Source organism: Diaporthe citri (assembly GCF_014595645.1).
Source record: "Diaporthe citri strain NFHF-8-4 chromosome Unknown scaffold_1, whole genome shotgun sequence".
Taxonomy (NCBI): Eukaryota; Fungi; Ascomycota; class Sordariomycetes; order Diaporthales; family Diaporthaceae; genus Diaporthe; species Diaporthe citri.
Window position 1 is genome coordinate 5,873,457 of NW_025064846.1, and position 18,504 is coordinate 5,891,960.

The 18,504-nt window shown below is 56.2% G+C and overlaps 6 protein-coding genes across 6 annotated transcripts; 3 read left to right on the top strand and 3 right to left on the bottom strand.

Annotated features, from left to right (window-relative positions):
* Window positions 1–731: 731 nt before the first annotated feature.
* On the top strand, window positions 732–3,835 carry INS49_001576 (uncharacterized protein; the record flags this gene model as incomplete). Its single annotated transcript, XM_043162401.1, has 3 exons — window positions 732–1,234; window positions 1,347–1,686; window positions 1,796–3,835. 3 exons carry the CDS (start codon window positions 732–734, stop codon window positions 3,833–3,835), a joined length of 2,883 nt encoding a protein of 960 aa, XP_043030907.1.
* Window positions 3,836–6,314: 2,479 nt separating this feature from the next.
* Window positions 6,315–7,273, bottom strand: INS49_001577 (uncharacterized protein; the record flags this gene model as incomplete). The annotated part of the gene is made up of 2 exons (XM_043162402.1): window positions 6,315–7,088; window positions 7,199–7,273. 2 exons carry the CDS (start codon window positions 7,271–7,273, stop codon window positions 6,315–6,317), a joined length of 849 nt encoding a protein of 282 aa, XP_043030908.1.
* Window positions 7,274–9,309: 2,036 nt separating this feature from the next.
* Window positions 9,310–11,436, bottom strand: INS49_001578 (uncharacterized protein; the record flags this gene model as incomplete). Its single annotated transcript, XM_043162403.1, has 3 exons — window positions 9,310–10,275; window positions 10,326–10,750; window positions 10,821–11,436. 3 exons carry the CDS (start codon window positions 11,434–11,436, stop codon window positions 9,310–9,312), a joined length of 2,007 nt encoding a protein of 668 aa, XP_043030909.1.
* A 2,722-nt stretch (window positions 11,437–14,158) lies between these two features.
* INS49_001579 (uncharacterized protein) lies at window positions 14,159–14,687 on the bottom strand (the record flags this gene model as incomplete). The annotated part of the gene is made up of 5 exons (XM_043162404.1): window positions 14,159–14,182; window positions 14,285–14,360; window positions 14,449–14,464; window positions 14,535–14,584; window positions 14,665–14,687. The coding sequence occupies 5 exons, from the start codon at window positions 14,685–14,687 to the stop codon at window positions 14,159–14,161; spliced, it is 189 nt and encodes a 62-aa protein (XP_043030910.1).
* Window positions 14,688–15,062: 375 nt separating this feature from the next.
* INS49_001580 (uncharacterized protein) lies at window positions 15,063–15,914 on the top strand (the record flags this gene model as incomplete). The annotated part of the gene is made up of 1 exon (XM_043162405.1): window positions 15,063–15,914. The coding sequence occupies one exon, from the start codon at window positions 15,063–15,065 to the stop codon at window positions 15,912–15,914; it is 852 nt and encodes a 283-aa protein (XP_043030911.1).
* Window positions 15,915–16,640: 726 nt separating this feature from the next.
* Window positions 16,641–18,136, top strand: INS49_001581 (uncharacterized protein; the record flags this gene model as incomplete). The annotated part of the gene is made up of 3 exons (XM_043162406.1): window positions 16,641–16,863; window positions 17,015–17,164; window positions 17,229–18,136. 3 exons carry the CDS (start codon window positions 16,641–16,643, stop codon window positions 18,134–18,136), a joined length of 1,281 nt encoding a protein of 426 aa, XP_043030912.1.
* Between the last annotated feature and the right edge of the window lie 368 nt (window positions 18,137–18,504).

The following is an 18,504-nucleotide window of genomic DNA, read 5'->3' on the forward strand; positions in this document are numbered from 1 at the left end:
CGTGTCGGCTCGTGTCGTGTGGTGTCGTGTCATGCTCTGCTCTGCTGTTACTGTCGTGTGGCACTTTTAACAATTTTTCCCTCGTCCCCTGCCCGCGAGTGCAGCCTGAGCCTGACTCTTGAATCGCATCTTGGTCCCGACAACTCTATTATTACCGCCCTTGGTTGGCCAGGGCGTGCAATTCCACTTTCGGCGGACCAGGTTGCTGCTTGGACCTGGGTGACCGCTGCTCGGCTTGTGCGCACTCTCTCCTCTCCAGGCTCTAGTGGCAGCGTCAAAAAAAAAAAAGAAGAGGCACACCACCAACCCGCCGGACCAGGGACCAGACCAGACCAGACAAGACAGGCCACACACTACTGACGGACTGACTGCCAGGACGGCCAAAGGAACCGCCAGCCCGGCCCAGCCAGGCCTGTGCTTGTGCTTGTAGGGGTGTGCGTGTTAGTGACTGAGTGTGCGAGCGTGAGAGTGTGAGAGTGTGAGAGACAAGTGTGGGTGTGGGTGCAGGTGCGGCCAGCCGAACGTGGGGTAGAGCCTCCCGGGATCCTCTCTTGTCTCTGGTCTCTGCTTGGACGGTACAAGTCCCAAGAATTCCCCCCATTCTGGCCGAAGTCTTCCCGCTTCCCTCTCTTCACCACCGCATCCTCACCCCCCCAGAAGCACAGTTCAAAGCCGACTCGACTCGTCCGTACGACATGGCCGCCATATCGACGTCGAGTCCCCTGATCTCAATGAGCCCTACCTCAACAGAGCACGACTTCCGATTCCCACGAAGGCCCGCCGACAGCGGCCCCGGCGACATCAAGCCGGAGCAATCAGAGCGCTCCGCTCCCGCCAGGACTAACAAGAGCATCGGTACCGCCTCACTGGTCACCAACGGGAGCCCCAGCAACACCCACAGGTCCAACACCACCACCACCACCAACAAGTCCAAGAACACCGCAGAGATGCGCGGCAGCCTCAAGGAAGTCCGCTTTGATCTCTCAAAGACCCTGGACAATGCACGAGGCACCTTGTCCAAGACGGACGCCTTCGCCGGTTTCCAGGATGGCATCGCAGGGATGAGCTCCAGCCCGGCCGACCTGGGCAAGGAGGACCCGCTGGCCGCCCAGGTCTGGCGCTTCTTCAGCAAGACGAAGCAGAGCCTGCCCAACCAGGAGCGCATGGAGAACCTCACATGGCGCATGATGCATGCCAGTCTGCGCAAGCAGCAGCTCGCCAACGAGTCTTCCAGGTACGGTTGTCTGCTCCGCTACCTGCGCGACGCCAGCAATGCGGTCACCTCCATGCAGTGCCATGCCATGCGAAGGAACGATAAGGTGCTAACTTGTTATTCCCTCCCAAAGATCCGGTGGGAATGCCCCCAGCGGCATCGCCCAGTTGCGAAAATCATCTGAGCACAATATATCCACCTCGGACCCCATGAACCTTGACGACTTCCTCGTCGCTGACAATGTTGCGACTCCCGCCGGAACGGCCAGCAGTCCTTCGCCCGAGCTCTCAAAGCGAGGCGAAGACAAGCCGATGCGCTCGCACATCACCGCCATCCCCATCAAACACCGCCAGGCCTCTCTCCCGCACTTCGTACCCCAGTCTGTCCCTGTCCCTGCTCACGCGCCCAATGTTCAGCACGAGTTCGGGTACATTACGAGGCACCACAGGAAGACGAGCATCGACGAGAGACGGGTAAGCAATTTTTTTCATTTCGAGAACAGTGACATGGGGGCTTTGCCTATTCTGCCTGGCACGACTCGATATCCTGCACTATGATTCGATCGCAACTGACAGTTCTCAGACTCGCAAGCGGCCAGCCGACTTCTCGCCTCACGTGTCCGGCATTGGCGGACTAGAAGGGGACGGTGACTTCCATGAGTACACGCTCGACCATCCCAATACATCTGGCATGGGTCACGGGCCCAATCACCCTGGCGTGCCATTCCCCCTGGACACCTTTCAGATGGAGAGTGATCCCATCATCACCTCTGCAGGGCCTTTCCAACCGAACTTTGCCTTTTCTCCAGGCACCTCGCCGATGGCGCACCATGGGGCGTTCGCCAACATGTATAACAACCAGTCCATGCCCTCCTCGGCCGTGCAGAACACCGAGTTTTATTCACCGCCTGGATCGGCCTACCAATCCGCCGTTTCTACACCCCATCCCATCCACGAGGAACCCTTTTACTTTGGCTCCATGGACGTCCGTCATCAACGACCACACCCGTTCCGGCCAGCACCAACGACCTTGGCCAACTCGATGCCAAACCAGTTCATGTACAATCCGTCCAATGGCAACCCCATGTTCCCCACCACCTCTGGTGCGGACCCTGCCTCCGCCTTCGCCACCAGCAATTCCTTTGGCCACATTGACCCAAGTCAGGTCTTTCCAGACCACTCTGTCCGGTCTCCCGGTGTCAGTATGATGCCGGACAGCAATGGCATGTTCAGCTTTGGGCCAGATTCGGATGATGGAGAGGAAGATGTTGGTGCTTTCGCTGACCGCAATATGACGATGCCGCATGACTTCTCCTCAACCGAGTTCGACGCTGAGGGAATGCCATCGCATGGCAACGCGATGCAGTGGGATGCGTCCTTGCCTGGGCAATTCAGCACCCAGGCTGCACGCTACCCGGGTGGGCCGCCTACTGCCAAGCGGGTCACTATCGGTGGGACGACAACAGATTATGTGGACTCCAACGACTGGGAAGGCGGCAATCTCGGCCGAAGTCAATCTCAGTCATTCAGACATGGCGGAGACCGCCGACAGAAAGTGCCGCGAACTGCGTCAACCCCAGCGGTAAACCGAGGCAATGCGTTTGATCGCCTCTCGCGATCCAATCCCAATTCCCCACCGGCAGACGGGGCTGGTCACACGTCCGGATACTCCTCCGTGAACCCCAGCAGACCGTCGTCACCTCCTGGGTCCAAGAACGGCTCTTCGACGAATCTGCAGGCTGCTAACACCTCGTCAACCGACGGAACCGCTCCCACTACTTGCACAAATTGCTTCACCCAAACCACGCCTCTTTGGCGTCGGAACCCTGAGGGTCAGCCACTTTGTAACGCCTGTGGTCTGTTCTTGAAGCTCCACGGTGTTGTGAGACCGCTGAGTTTGAAGACGGATGTCATCAAGAAGCGGAATCGTGGCTCAGGCAACAGCCTGCCTGTGGGTGGAACAAGTACGCGATCGGGGAAGAAGAATGCCAGCGTGAATGCTTCGCACAACAATTCCGGGACCAACACTCGCAAGAACTCCTCGCTCGCCATCTCTTCCTCGGCTAGCAACATCGTTAGCCAGGCTTCGACGCCTCCGGCGACCAACCGCGCCGGCAGCGTCAATGCCAGCGATTCCCCAGTCAGCGGTGGGCCGTCGGGCGGCAACACTGCTGGGAGCAGCCCAACAAGTTTCCACGGGAACGCAGGCACAGCGAACGGTGCAGTGGGTGGAAAGGGCGTCGTTCCTATTGCGGCCGCCCCACCGAAGTCCACTCCCGGACCTGGGGCTTCCGCACTTCCGCGCACAGTCGCAGTATCCGCCAAGCGACAGCGGAGGCACAGCAAGAGTGCAGCTGACAATGCCGGGATGGACATTGACAGCCCCGAAAACTCGACCGGATCCAACGAGACGGCCCGTTCGATCGGTTCGAGCAGTGGATTCGGTACCATGTCGAACTCGGCCAGCCTGGGCCTTGCCAACGGCTTCGGCATGACGCAGAGGCCCATGGTTGGCTCCGGCATGATGAAGGGCATGCCTGCCGGTCAGCCGCCCGTGACAGTGGCGCCTAACGGTACCGGAACTGGCCCCCAGGAATGGGAGTGGCTGACCATGAGTCTCTGAGTGCTCCGACGAGACAGATCTGCATATTCGAAAGGCGTTTACGGTTGTTGCATCGATACGCACCACTGAGTCGCGTAATCGGCTATTTTACATGACTCGATGATACCACGCCAGTCCATAGAGCTAGGCGAAGGCTGCTTCGCTTCACACTCGCGGCATGGCTCTGATTGCATGCCGGGGCTCGGTGGTTGGCAGCTTCTTCCCCTTTCAGTTTGGAATATTGGCATTCAGCTCGGCGCGTTCTGACTTTTGAGGTGGGGTGGGTCTCACGAATCTTATGCTTTGCAATGTTTTATACCCTTTGCCGAAACCAAGGCACTTGGGTGCTCGACCCAATAATCATTATTATGGTGGCGGCAACGACGATTCCTTCCGATGGATCGAACGGCTCGATGAATGACTGTCGGCGCGGTCATTTCGCAACACGATCTATCTGGATCTTTTACTCCTATGATCCTAGCCGGCACCACGAGTTTGCGGAAGGGAAGTGGGGTGGGGAGGCCATGTCGAGACATAGACTGGTTCCGCAGCGCTGCTTTCACGCCCAAAGCTGTTTCTGATTGCGACGTGGCTTATTGGGTTCTAAACGCATCATCACGAGAGGGTACTTTATGGGATTTTCTTAACAAGCGAGCGTGGGCGGTTCTGGCGATTTTACAACACTCTTCCTCCGGCCATTTGGTTTCCGGCCGGGGCTTTTTGGGGCACCCGAGGGTATCAACTGTTGCTTTTTTCCTGCGCTAGATATGATGATCTTGGGGATGGCTGTATATTTTGCGGAACAGGTTGAGCGAGAGCGTGGGCTTTTTGTGTCGTTTGCGTCTGTTGTGCGCGCGTGCTGTTGTTGCGTAGAGATTTGGTGGATACCCCGCGGGATTTGTAAGTTGATATCAGAGATGGTGGTTTGGCAGAGATACACCAGAGTATTATTATTCTGTGAGCGATTCGACCCTCCGAAGACTGGGCAACATTTGCACGGAGAGACTGGAGTTCTCCTTGAGGATTGTACTTGTTCCTCGGTAGATGACTTTCGAGCTATATCGAGAGAAAGAATGAAATCGCAACCTGAATTGACTTGGCTCATTTTCCGTCGCCGTGATGATGTCGCGAGGGATGGATCCAAGAGCAACCCAATTCCATGGTGGCTTGAGAGCTTCATAGTCCGTCCATATGCTATGGTTCTGGAATTGGTGAGCATGGGTCGCCTTGGACATTGGTCTACTATGGCCAGAGTGAAGACATCAGATTCGAGGACTATATGGAACTACAAAACGGGCATAATCTCGAGCGACGGAACAATCTGTCGCCTCATGTTATCGTTGATTGGCCCTATTCCCCATCCCTTTCCAGCAAGTCGAGCTTGTTGCAGTGTCTCAATACAACACTACCTGCTTGATAGTCAAACAACTGGTATTTAAATATGACGCAACTGAGCCTTGTTGAATGTATCTGATTCGAGGGTAGGAAATAGCTGGCAATGAGCAAGGGGGGGAAGAATCAAGCGGAGTATCAGGCACGAGTAGGTAGGATAGTCTTGTGCAGTGTGCACTGGAAGTCAGGGCAATATAGAGCCAATACAATTAAGTTGCCGCTCATAAGCACGGAAAACTCGGAATTGTTATGGCTACATCGGGCATCGATATTTATACTTTTACATGTGACACTATAGAACTTTTAGGACCTCGCTCTTTTGCTAGTCGGAAGTGGTCTGGGATCCAGAGGCCAGGGCATACCCGCATGAATTTCATAAGTCTCTCTTGCATGAGGTTCCATTTTCATTACTATTGAATCCATAGGCTGATGGCAACTATATCCGTGACCGGCGGCAGGCGATATATGAACCCCTTCCCCAGGAATACACAGAACTTCATATGTTTCGTGCAAAAGGGCAAGTGGCATTTTACATAGGCGTCGGTGTCGTTAACTCCACCTAGTTCACATACTACAGACAACAGTGAATCCCACTGATGAGTACCGTCCGTACCTCTGCTAATAAAGAAGACCAATACCGGAACGCGATTATAAGTCCCTTACCGACTTGATCACAAACGATCGAAAATACCAAGTCGACAAAGGCTGCCCAGGCCAGGCAAGGACCAGTGTTGTTTGCATAAATTGAAGGGCTATTGGACTCTGACGAGACTAGAACAGGAGCTTCAATGTGACCGAATGTGTGTTAGACTCGGATGCTACAGAAGAGACTTGAGCGCAGAGGTCGAAGGATGAATAAATGTTGCTCGAGTGTGCTGGAAGCAGGGGGTGTTTTGTTTAGGTGCTACCTAAACAGATAGGTGTTCGGAATTTGGTCACAACTTGAAAACATTACTTCGATGATACGTTCGCGTGCCGTGCCGCTGAAAGAATGAGTCCCAGTCCACCACAACCCCTTGACAACTCTCCTCGGCCGTACCGCCTCCATCCTCCATATCAAACCCTCTCCCCAGTGAGGGTGAAAGGTATCCGAGCCACCACCCATCTCTTACAACACAGCCATCACACCAACCAGGCCGCCCAAGACGGCACCGGCAGCAATCACGCCCCGGTCCACCTTGGCACCGGCCACAGCGTTCGAGGTCGACCCAGAGGAGGTTGAGCTGGAGGACGACGCGGTGGCGGTAGCGGTGGCATCGCTCCCGGTCAGGGTGGTGGTGCTCGTAACGTCACCGCTGACAGCCTCGGCGACCTGCGCAAGGCCGGTAGAGACGACGACGTTCCCGTTCGAGCCCGTCACAGTCTCCGTGACGGTGGTGCTGTGCGTGCTCCAGGTCCAGCCGTGGCCCCAGGCACCCCAGCCTCCCCAGCCCGCGTTGTCGCCGTCGCCGCCGGGGCCGATCCACGGGCTCCCGTCCCATGGGCAGCCGGTCACTGTCACCTGGCTGGCCGTGTAGCTGGAGGTCCAGCCGCCCCAGCCACCACCGCCGCCGCCGCGGCCACCGTTCCCTCCTCCGAATCCGCTGCGGCCGGAGCTGCTCCAGCCGTCGCTGCTGCCGCCGCCGGGGCCCCAGCCCCCCGAGGCGGCTGGCCAGGAGACGGTGTACACGCCCGTCGAGCCGACGGATGAGCACGACGACCAGGCGGCGCAGATGCTGGACGATGCGGACGAGTACGAGGACCAGGCTGTCGGCGTGGCGGAGCACGCGCTGGACAGGCACGAGCCCACCGAGTTGGTGTCGTCGCCGTCGCAGTAGGACGTCGGCTCAGGCCAGGCCGACGTTGGCGTCGAGGACGCCCACTTTGAGGACAGACAGGATTGCTATACCATGTGTGTCAGTTATATCTTTTGCCCGAGGCGCACGAGGGAGAGAGATAGAGACGGAGAGACAGTGGATGATGGAAGGGAAAAGGACAGGGACGTGGACCTACGGCACAGTCGGGAGCTCCTCCCCACCATTGGGCGGCTGCTCCGCTGGCGAGGGCTGCGAGAGTGGCTGTCTTCATCTTCGGAGTTTGCGGCGGGGTATTTCTCTAGGCAAGTATGCGTGGCGCGTATTCCAGGTGAGCTGGTCCGAGGAGGTGCATATGCGGGAGCTGTTCTTATCCTCAGAGAAGTGCATCGGTCCAGGCCAGAAGGAGGAAGGACGAGCCCGTTTATAAACCTGCGACCTCAGGCTTCCAAATGACACCTGAATGAGCCCCGTCCACCTATGTCATAGGCAGAAGGGCGGGGGGCAGAACAGCAGAACAGCCTCACGACCGCAAGGCTCGTTCAGCCCCATCCTTGCATACTGAATTCGTCAGCTCACCCTCGTTGTGACCATCAGCCCCACTGTCGGGACCGAGACAGAACATACAGAGGGACAGAGACCCAGCACGGCCAAACAGGGAAAGCACCATGGTGCGACTGCATGCGGCGTGAGACGCAGTGTGAGAGACACGCAGGCCCGAAGGGGGATAGTCGGGTCCGGCACATGGCCCATGCTACTGCATCTCTCCCTCTCGGCCCGCCAGTTGGCGGACTCGAGAAACGCAGGGTCGACGGAAAGGGAGGAGCGCAGTGACGAGATCGGCGCGCCTGATCGCAGCCGCTAGCTCGGCCGGACAGCCCGGACAGCACCGAGAAGACAGACGCACGATGGGGAGGGAGGACGTCGGCGCTTGCGCGGCAGCGCAGCTCGTGCATGTTACCCCTCCGTGTCAAATAGATTGGCCGTCAGCAACTAGGCAAGCTGAAATACATGGCACGCCAGCTATTGTCCATTGTCATGTGGCCTGCGGCGGGCCAGCCATCGCCACGATAGAGTTCATGGGGTGGAAGAGCGGTGACGACTCACGAACACAACAGCCGTGTGCAACGAATACCTCCCAGTCTGACGCACCCAACTCCATTCAGCCCGACAAGGAGAGCAAGAATAAAAAAAAAGATGCCTTGAGACGGAAAGGCAAATCGTGTGGAGTCGACGCTATGGCTGCGACGTCGGGACCGAGATGGCGTCGGCGGTCGGGGAGGACAGAGGTTGGGGAATGTCCGAAGCAGTCTCCCCAGCTGGCCCTTACCCCATACACATACGATTGTGTATATAGGGCCCGGCTGTGTCAGCAATGGGGCTGTCGGAATGGAGGGATCATACGTCAACATCTGACGAGTACCTCCGAGCCCAAGAGGCGACTTTTTTTGCACATCTGACGCAGCCCCGACAACGTCCTTCATCGATGCTCACCCTCGGCTTTGTTTCAAGGTCGTGTTTCACTGCCAAGGCTGACTTTGAGGTTACTTCGGAAGTCGGCGACATGGGTCTGGGGCGGAGATCCGCGAGATTAGATTAGATCTCTGAATTTGATTGGCTTTGAACCCCGTGTAAGTGATGGCCCCGACTCCACTGGGTTGACGTTGGATGGTGAAGTTTCCTCGCCTACTGAGCCTTCTCTGCAGTCGGCGAGACTGATAACTTGTGATTTATTTTCCTTATATGGGTTTGTTTACACTCGAAGCCATCTGCTTCCGTTGAGCCATGGCGGACTTGGGCAATGTTCAGGACAGAGACAGACAAACTAACCACAGGCGATAAAGTCGCACCCGACACCCCGGCTTTCCTGATATCCTGCCATTATTACCGCCCGAGAATCCCGACAAGCAAAGTTTCCTACCCTTTACCTGCCTGCCTGTCCAACCCTGGCCTGCGATTCTATTCTGCCAGCAACCCTGAACTCCTCGAACCGATGCGTCATATGTAATACACGGTCCAATCGGACCAAAACCGCAAGCGGTAATTTCAGAGAAGAAAAGAGCTTTGCTTCGCATCCACAGACACGTCATCAATATCAGCATCAACCATCAATCATCAGCCATGCCTCTCATCAAAGTATACATGCTAATGCCCAGCCCTTGTCGGACTTCCAGGCCCAGGTGACCGCCCAACGTACGTTCTCACCGGCGACACCTTGGTGGGCGAGATCTTCATCGGCACCCGCAGGGCCCGCTCTCCACACCTCCTCTTCCCAGCCGGACTTTGCGGCTCAGCAAACATCTGCTCGCCCTACAGCATTGTGCCGAACGTGTTGTCCGTAACCGGTTTCCTTGAGCTGCCGCCGGTCTCATCGGTCTTGCGATGACGGAACGTGAATCCGACAAACAGCGACTTGCCCATGTCATCGTCACGATCAGCCATGTTCTCCAAGGCCGACTGCTTATCATGCACCTCCTTGTACTTGGCCATGTCCGCTTCGTTGGTGAAGTCATCGAAGTAGCCAGCATCCGTCTCAGAGTCCAGCTCGGGCACAAAAGGCGCCTTGGTGTCCCGCAGCGTCTCCCAGTTGACCTCGGCGAAGTATTGGTGGGCATATATGTCCTTCACGTTGGAGAAGCGCTTGGACCGGGAATTGATGCAGGTCGTGATGAAGCTCCAGGTACGATTGCTCAGGAAGTAGTTGGGGTCTTCCCACACAGGCCGCTTGAGAACATCCTTCCAATGCTTCAGGTTGCGCCAGGTCTCATCTGCATTTGATCCAGCAAACGGCGGGAAGCCAGTCAGGGCCTCAAAAAGCATGCAGCCCAGGCTCCAGTAGTCGACAGTGAAGTCGTACTCTTCCCCGCGGAGGACCTCGGGGGCCATGTAATCGGGAGAGCCGACGATAGATTTGGCGTAATTCGCGTCGTTGTTGCGCATCGACCGGTATCCATCCCTTCGCTCTGCCACGGTTCTCTGGTCCATTGGCTTGCCAAAGGGCACCGAGGTCTCCGACGCCTGCTCCAGACGGAGCCGCATTGACTCGATCTTTGCAGGCGCGAGCATGCCAGCCGCCAATCCGAAGTCGGTCAGCTTGACGTGGCCAGACGAGTCGACAAGGAAGTTCTCAGGTTTCAGGTCGCGATGGATGTAGCCGAGCTGGTGGAGAGCGTCTACGGAACAGAACATCTCGGCAATGTAGAATCGAGCATGCCTGTTGGACAGGACACCGGTGTTGTTCAACAGAGTGCGGAAGTCGCCTCCCGGCACGTATTCCTGCGCCATGTCAGTCAAGCCCTTGCAGAGCACGGGAGGGAAACACGCACCATTGCAAGGTAAATATTCTTGTCATCCTGGAACGAGTACAACAGACGGACAAGCCATTGGCTCTTGGCAGTTGTCAGGATGTCTCTCTCGGTCAAGACGTGGCGCACCTCATCCAGCTTGAACAACAGCTTCTTGCTCATAACCTTCAGTGCGCACACCTCCTTCGTGTCCTTCTTCTGGGCCAGGAACACTTGACCGTAGCCACCCTGCCCAACCTGTGTCAGGATCTGGAAGTCGCCCTGTCGAAGTCGTACACGACGCTTGCGCAGATTGGCCCGCTCGCGACCGGTGTACTTGCTCCACATCTGCTTGTAGGTCTCCTCATCGGTCTCGGGAGGTTCAGGGTATTCGGCGCGGAAGGCATTGAGGCGGCCCTGGCGGTTGCCGGCATAGCTCAGAAGATCAAAATAGTAGTCGAGGAAGTCTTTGCAGAAAAGTCGCGTTAGCCATTTGTAGGGATCAGATGTCAAGCAGTAGGAATAACGGTGGCTCACAAAGCTGTGTCACATTGACCAGACGCCTCACATTGGGCTTCTCCAGAACAGCTCGCTCCTCGTCTGTGAGACCGCGGGACGTGTCGAACTTCTTGCCCGGAGGAGGCGCACGCGGACTGCTGTACAATTCCTGTCTCGACTGAGCGGCATGGTTGTGAGAGATGGGTATCTTGGAGGCGGTCGGAGGGGTGTTCTCCTGGCCCTGGTGCTTGAGCGGGGTGGTGGGGGTCCCTCTCTGGAGGATGCTATCATCAACAAGGGTATTTGTTGTGGATTCGGCGTCAAAGGGGTCGTATGACTGGGCATTGCTGAGCTTGGTGGGAGACAGCGGGGTGATGACGGATTGAGGACGGCCGAGCTTGATGGGACTGTCGAGAGTGGTGGCGGCGTTGAGCTTGAGGTGGCTCTCGAAAGCCTGGGGCAGTTCTCGGGCACCCGGGGGCGCGGTCCTCTTGCTGGGGCTGCCCTTGGGGGTGTTGGCCGGCTCGATGAAGCTGTTCCTACTAATGGGCGTCGAGGGGCGACCAAGGTCCAGCCTGCTGCTGTTGGCGTTGGCGTTGGAGTTGTTAGCATCCTTGCCTCCACCGGAGAGCATGTTGGACATGAAGCTGGCCATGTTGTGTGGTTGTGGCGCGTTGATGTCGTGGGGGGTTGGTTGGTGACGGCGAGGGCGCGTTGGATGCGCCTGGGATGCGCAAAAGTGGCGGGCGTGCGATGCGACCTGTCGAATTGAAGGGGAGAGCCACAAAGGCAAGGATTGACTGGTCGATTCCCTCGGGCGAGACAGAGAGATGATAGTCTAAGTCTGCTGGGGACTGAAAATGGGAGCGAGTGAGAGAACGGGTGAGAGAGTGTTGCAGCCCAAGCTCGAGCCTGAAAAGTCGAGATAAACAGAGACACACAATAGATACACACACGCGCGGCTACGGCAACAACAACATGTGAAGCAGGCTCAGCCGCACCAAGGTGGGGGGGAGAGAGATTGCGACTGATGCAATGCAAATCCGATGCGATCAAAATGCAAGAAAGAGCATGGGGCAAGAAACCCGGGACGATGCCCACTTATTTATCCAGGCCTTGTCGAACAAACTCAAGTGGCAGTGGCACTTGCAGTGGCACTGGCAGTGAGGCGGAGGTGGAGGGGAAGGAGGAGGAGGGGAAAGGAGCCCAAGGAGGATCAAGCAGTCAGTCAGCGAGGCGTCATTGGCCCCACCCAGAATCAAAACATCCGTTCGCGGGTTGGTCAAGCAACAACAAGACAACGCGACTGGCAGGCCACGCTAAAAAGCCTTGAAACAAGACAAAACGCATCTCAACGGTCCCGTTTTCCATTCCAACCCCACCCGTGTACCTTGTCAGGCGGAATGCACAAAAAACCGACCGTAGCCCAAATCCCACCCAAACCCTTTACATCACAACCCAAATTACTCAACAACCAAATAGTATGTGCTTAATTCTAATTATGCTCAGATATCTAGAACCAGTATCTGATTCTAATGATGTTAATATTTTAGATAAAAGTTGTGCTTATGTTGGATGAATAAATGGAAGTACTGTGTGGTATTGGTTCTGGTACTTAGGTACGGGCGGTTTTTTGTGCATTCCGCCTGCTTGTGTCGTGGACACCTTTTATGTCTCCCAAGGCTATCCTCTCTGTCTGTGTGTTGGGCTGTCTGGGTCCTTGCTTGCCAGCACACTGCACCAGCTCCCTGCACTGCATTAGGCATGTTCTCGTGTCTGCTGATGATTACTTCGTTGATTGCTGCCCTTGGGAAGTACTCACCGGCTACTACTATCCGGGTGTCGATCTCGCCCTTACCGTTGATCGTACACAGTACTACAGTGATGAAACCAGCTCAATACGAAGGCTTAAACAACACTCTCTGTAACTTCTTGGTGTGCCGTCCTCGCTCCCGAATCTGTCTTTTATTCCACCACCACCGGCGCATCCGCGCGGGTATTGTTCTCTCCTGTACTCGTCAACAAGCTCAGAACTCGCAGGCGCTCAGGTTAGCAGACCTGGCCAGGCTTGTCTACGTTGTCTCTTGACGGGTTTGGCACGAGGTGCCCAAGATCCGCCACTGTTTGCTCGTCAGCGTACAGAAAGGGAATAGCGCTTCCCAATGTCGCGTCCGCCGAGAGCGAGCTTCCACTTAGGGCTCGATACCCATCGTGGGCTTTGCGACCACCGAGAGGACTGCTGCGTGACCGTCAACATCTCCGTCAACAAGAGTCGCGGGAAGGAGTTGGCAGTAAACACGGGACTTCGTCACAGTAACAAATGATAAACTTTTGACTCGCGGCGAGAGAGAGAACCGGGTCCCGTGTCTGACGTTGACGGGGGATAGGCAACAGTTCCGTAGGCACGCTCTCTCCCGCGCTCTTCACACCAGTGCCGTGGGCTTCAATGTCACAACCAGGGGAAACAGAATATCCCGGGAGTGTCTAGAACAGCAGCCTGGATAAACTGACTGATTACGATGCACCGTGTGTTCCGCGGTCGAAGACAGCTGGACAGCATGCAAGCTTACTATAAGCGGGTGATGACCAGCTTCCTTCATAGATCATGGCCATAGCCACTGCACGTAAGCGTCCTTGCTGATGAGTCTGAGATAGCAGTGTGACTTCCGTAGTTGACAGCACGGTGGAGGACAAATGGATAGACAGCCACTGGGCCACCTACTCCGAAAGAGAAGGATTGCAGCGAAGCAGTCATCTCTCAAAGACCCATAATATCATCCTTGGTGCACAGGCACATCGCGTAGCCATTCAATCAAACACGGGTATACACCTGCTGCTTTGGCCCTTGTCACACCGCACAGAGCGAGGCACTCTCCATCACCGCATAGTAGCATGAGCTCGCGCAGAAGGGCATGACCAAGACTCGCCCTGCTTAGGCCTATGACCTTGTGGCGGGCAGATGGTGATGTGGTCAGAAGAAGTCGCATTCAATCCATCGGAAAGCCGCTCAACCAGCGACAGACTGGCTCCTGTATCACTAAAGACTGTAAGATGAGGCGCGCGAGATGTTGGTGACCAGACAAATCGATCGAATTTCTCTAATCGTTTTCGAGGACTCGAGATGGGGCGTCCTCGGGCTCCGTATTGAGGAGGACCCGTGCGCCTAAACTCGGTAGAAACACAGATGCAATTCCATCATCATGCAGAAGAGTCCCTGAGTAGACCGTAATGGCCGAAGTCGCCGTGGGTGTGTACTCTTGTCATGAGACCCCATTCATCCCTTCATTCCCGGCAGCCGCCCGCCATCGTCTCTAGCCCTCTAGTCCTGTCGTTCCGATAGTTCCGTCACCGTTCATCCCAGAAAAGCAGAGGCGAGCTTAGGAGGTTGGGTTGGGGTTCATCTAACACGATGTCAGCCTCGGTTGTCCAGGTGCGGTGGGAATGGAAGAGATGGCAGCCGCGACGGCAGTGTCGCGCCCATCACGCCTGGGCGTCAAACGCACCTTCCTCTTGCCACCGGTGAGTTGCACGTTCACGAAGCGGCGAGTGTATGTGAGTCTCTTCTTTGCGCGGCCCTTACTGTGTGGTTGTTAGCTTCGAGGTTTCGGGTGATTTGGGATGAGGTCGGCATCGTCATCGCGTGATCGGGGGGATCCATCAGACATACGGGGTCTTCTTCTTCTCTGTCATCGAAAATCCGTCAGCATTTCCGCATACATCTCAGGATCATCAGAAATTTGCAGTGGTACGCACCCTGCTTCTCAACCTTGGGGGTCTGAGACTTGACCTTGCCGGCACGGGCGCTGTGGACAATTTTGTTAGAATTTTGTTCTTCCCGCTCGTTGCCTCCCGCAGCGGTCGCCCCAGGTGTCGCAGGCCTTACAGAGATCCGTGAACCTTTCCCATTTTCGATGATGTCCTGATCGATTGACGAAGGTTCGTTGATGGGTTGTTTGATGAAAGTCGGTGGGTTTCGTCGGCGCTGGGTGATGAGTCGTAGACGGGCAAGTCGGATTCTGTGGAATTGCACACTCGTTTTTCGCCGCGCCACAGCGGGGCCAGAATCGGGCGAGCTCCACTAGTGGCTGCCCGCACGTGACTTTTTCGGCGTTAAGAGATAAGAAGCTTTGCTGATAAGCCATGCGGGTTCGTCATGCATCAGAAGCTTTGGAAGTTGAGCGGTACCTCCCCTGCAGAGTTCCTTGATTGGGTCTTGCTACCTCGCATTTCCTCCTGCTACCTTCCTGGTCTTTCCACTTTCTCCCCTACAGCACACACAACATGCCAAAGGAACGCAACTTCAACCCCGTGCAGGCCCAGCGCAAGGCCGACAAGGCCAAGGCCATCAAGAAGGGCAAGGCAGATGTGACCGCCAAGCGCAACGAGCGGCTCGCAAAGCGCAACCCAGTGCACCTACAAAAGCAGATCGACGACCTCAAAGCCGTGACTGCCGGCGGCGGAAAACTCACACACCACGAAGAGCAGGTCCTCGAGGGCCTGGAGAAGGAGCTCAAGGCTGTCCAGAAGGCACGGGAGACACTCGGCGATGCGGCACCGCAATTCCGAAGCAGCGGGCCACGCCGAGATGGCGACAATGACAGGGGAGCGCTGGGGAAGAGGCGGAGGGACTACGACGAGGTCGAACTCAGCAGCGACAGTGATGTGCCAGAGGATGTGCAGAGTATCCCAATGCCGAGGGACACGCCGCCGCCAATCCCCAAAGAGGTCATGGACCGGTGGTGGGCTAAGAGGAGGGCCAAGATGAACGAGATCAAGAATGCGAATCTTGAGCCGTTAGGCAGCGGCAACGACAGGGGCGGCAGAGGTGAGAGGCAACAGTCGACGCCCACGCCTGCGCCAGAAGCAAAGACGGTATACGAGTCCAAGCCTATAGTGCGAGACCTTCGCAAGGAGGCGGTCGCATTCGTCCCCAGCGTGGTAAGGCAGAAATTGGACAAGACTCAAGGCAAGGGCGGTCTCATGGAGCCTGAAGAGGCGGACAGGCTGGAGAAAGAGGGCTACCTGCATGCATCACACGACGTCCAGGGATCACAGTCAACGGAGCCCGGCCACGCCTCGGCAACAGCATCTCGGCAAGTCACGATGGAGGAAGTCGAGGAAGACGAAGACTGAGGCTCTGCGCCTTTCACAAGATCGTAGACTCGAAGAGACAAGGCTACGCCTCCCGGAGGTCTTCAGCGGCTGTTCTCAACCCGAAGACAAGGTATGCCAGGACCAAGGAAGCGCAAGAGGGGACATATTTGCCCACAACTCCAGCCTCGCTCCATTTCTCTGATGGAGCACGTTCCGTGGAAGCCTCCTCGGATTGCTACCGGCGAGCCTGTAGTGTTTTGCGACTATCAGTCCACTGGGACAGAGAAACAGCCTAGAGAAAAGTCACAATTAGGAGGTGTGAGGGTACTCTGTTGGCAGTCGGTCTGCCAAGCAGTCAGGTGCGCAAATGCACACCCATTACGATTAAGCCTGTAGACCTACAGCCGATTGCCGCTAACCCATGACTCCGACGGCGAGGGACACTAAGAGGTGCTGTCACAAAGCACAAATGCGACTGATGAAATCCTTACATAATGAAATCGAGCAATGCCCAACATACGGTATGTGATAGTCATAACCAACCTTTCCGGGCCGAGTACGGCCCTGGACCCCTCTTCCAAGAGCGGATATATGGAATAAACCGGCAAATCTGCTCATCAGGAATTTCAACTGCAATAAATGATCAGTTGTATCACAATTTTCTGTGGTTTCTGGCTGGCTCGTTGGCGACAAGGGCCCCACTGGATTCGAGAGCTTTATACAGTAGAGTCGTGAATCCTTCTTTGGTCTCGAGACAGTCTTAAAATGGCACAGCCCAAAGACTCACTGGACCATGGCCACGCACCTGACTCGGTGACCGAAAAGGCACCTGCGGACGACACCAACAACAACCACAACATCGACGACGGCAGCAGTAATTACCATAACAACAGCAGCAGCGCCCATGCCATTCCGCCGCCGTTATTCGTTGTGCCTAGCAACGCGGACCAGGCACCGGGGAGAGACACAGCCTCATCGGCCGGCGATAGTGAGTCCTATCCGGAAGGAGGACTGCGGGCATGGCTCGTCGTCCTCGGCGCCTGGCTGGCGCTTCTATCGTCACTCGGCCTCATGAACACCCTCGCAACCTTCCAGACCTATGTGATGACAAACCAGCTCAAGGACTGACGAGGGCACAGTCGGGTGGATTTTCTCCGTATACACGTTCGTCGTGTTCTTTGGGGGCTTATTTATCGGGCCCTTATTCGACAAGCATGGCCCGAGATGGCTGATCCTGACCGGCACCGTGTTTGTTGGTGCCAGCCTGATGCTTTTTAGCATCTCCACAGGTAAGCATCTCTTTCAACGCGCCGAGTTAGCTCCGCATATCCACTGCTGCTAACACACCGACAGAGCTGTGGCACTTCATCCTGTCCTTCGGACTATTCTGCGGCCTCGGCTGTTCCCTGCTCTTCACGCCCTCCCTCGCTGCTGTAGGGCACTTCTTTCAAGCACGCCGGGGGCTCGCCACTGGAATCGCCTCCACGGGCGGCAGCATCGGCGGCATCGTGTTCCCGCTGATGCTGCAGTCGCTGTTCCCGCGCCTGGGCTGGGGCTGGTCCGTCCGCACCCTGGGCTTCACCGTGCTGGCCATCTGCGGGTGTGCCAACTTCCTCATCCGCTCGCGCCTCCCGCCCGCCCTCGGCGCCAGCGCCCGCCCGGACTTCAACATCTTTCGCAACAGCGCCTTCACGCTGACGACGATCGGCATGTTCCTCCTCGAGTTCGCCCTCTTCATCCCTCTGACGTACATCTCGTCCTACGCACGCTCAAAGGGCTTCTCCGAGGCCTTCTCATTCCAGATCCTGCCCATCCTCAACGCCGCGTCCGCCTTTGGCCGCGCGCTGCCGGGCTACTGGGGAGATAAGATTGGGCCCTTCAACATAAATCTGATCATGATTGTCATGTCGATTATCTCGTGCCTCGCGATCTGGCTGCCCGCTGGGTCTTACACTGCCGGCCTGATACTGTTCGCGGTGACGTTTGGTTTCGCCAGCGGCAGCAATATCAGCATCACACCGGTCTGCATAGGCCTCCTGTGCAAGACGCAGAATTACGGCCGATACTATGCGACCTGCTATACTGTTGTCAGCTTTGCTTGCCTGGTGGGTGTGCCCATCGGTGGCAACATTTTGACCTCGAACGGAGGCGACTATTGGGGGGTTATCGTCTTCACCGGGCTCGTGTATCTAGGTGCTCTCATATCTTTGTACTTTGCGAAAGTGTGCAAGGTCGGATGGAAGCCTTGGGTTATCTTCTGAAGTGGAGAGAAGAATAATAAGTGCTCTCGGCCCAGTCTCCATTTCAATGTATCTTGATATGCAGGTAATACAGACCCTGCAGGTGAACCCGACGGATTGGGTACGGTCCCATATGACATGTTACACACGATTATGCAGCGGGATGCTCCCTTTTTGAGAAGTCACCTTGCCACAGGGTTGATACAAAATTATCCCACCGTTTAAACCGAGTGTCTCGTCTTGTGAGTGTGTGAGACTATGCTCTTGGATCAATTGAAAACAACGCAAAAGACTTGGGACGCCGTACAGGAGGCTCCGTCTCATCTCAATGCCGATAAATCAGCCGGACTCTGTAGATCTTCAGTCCCATGTTCAGTTTTACATCTGTA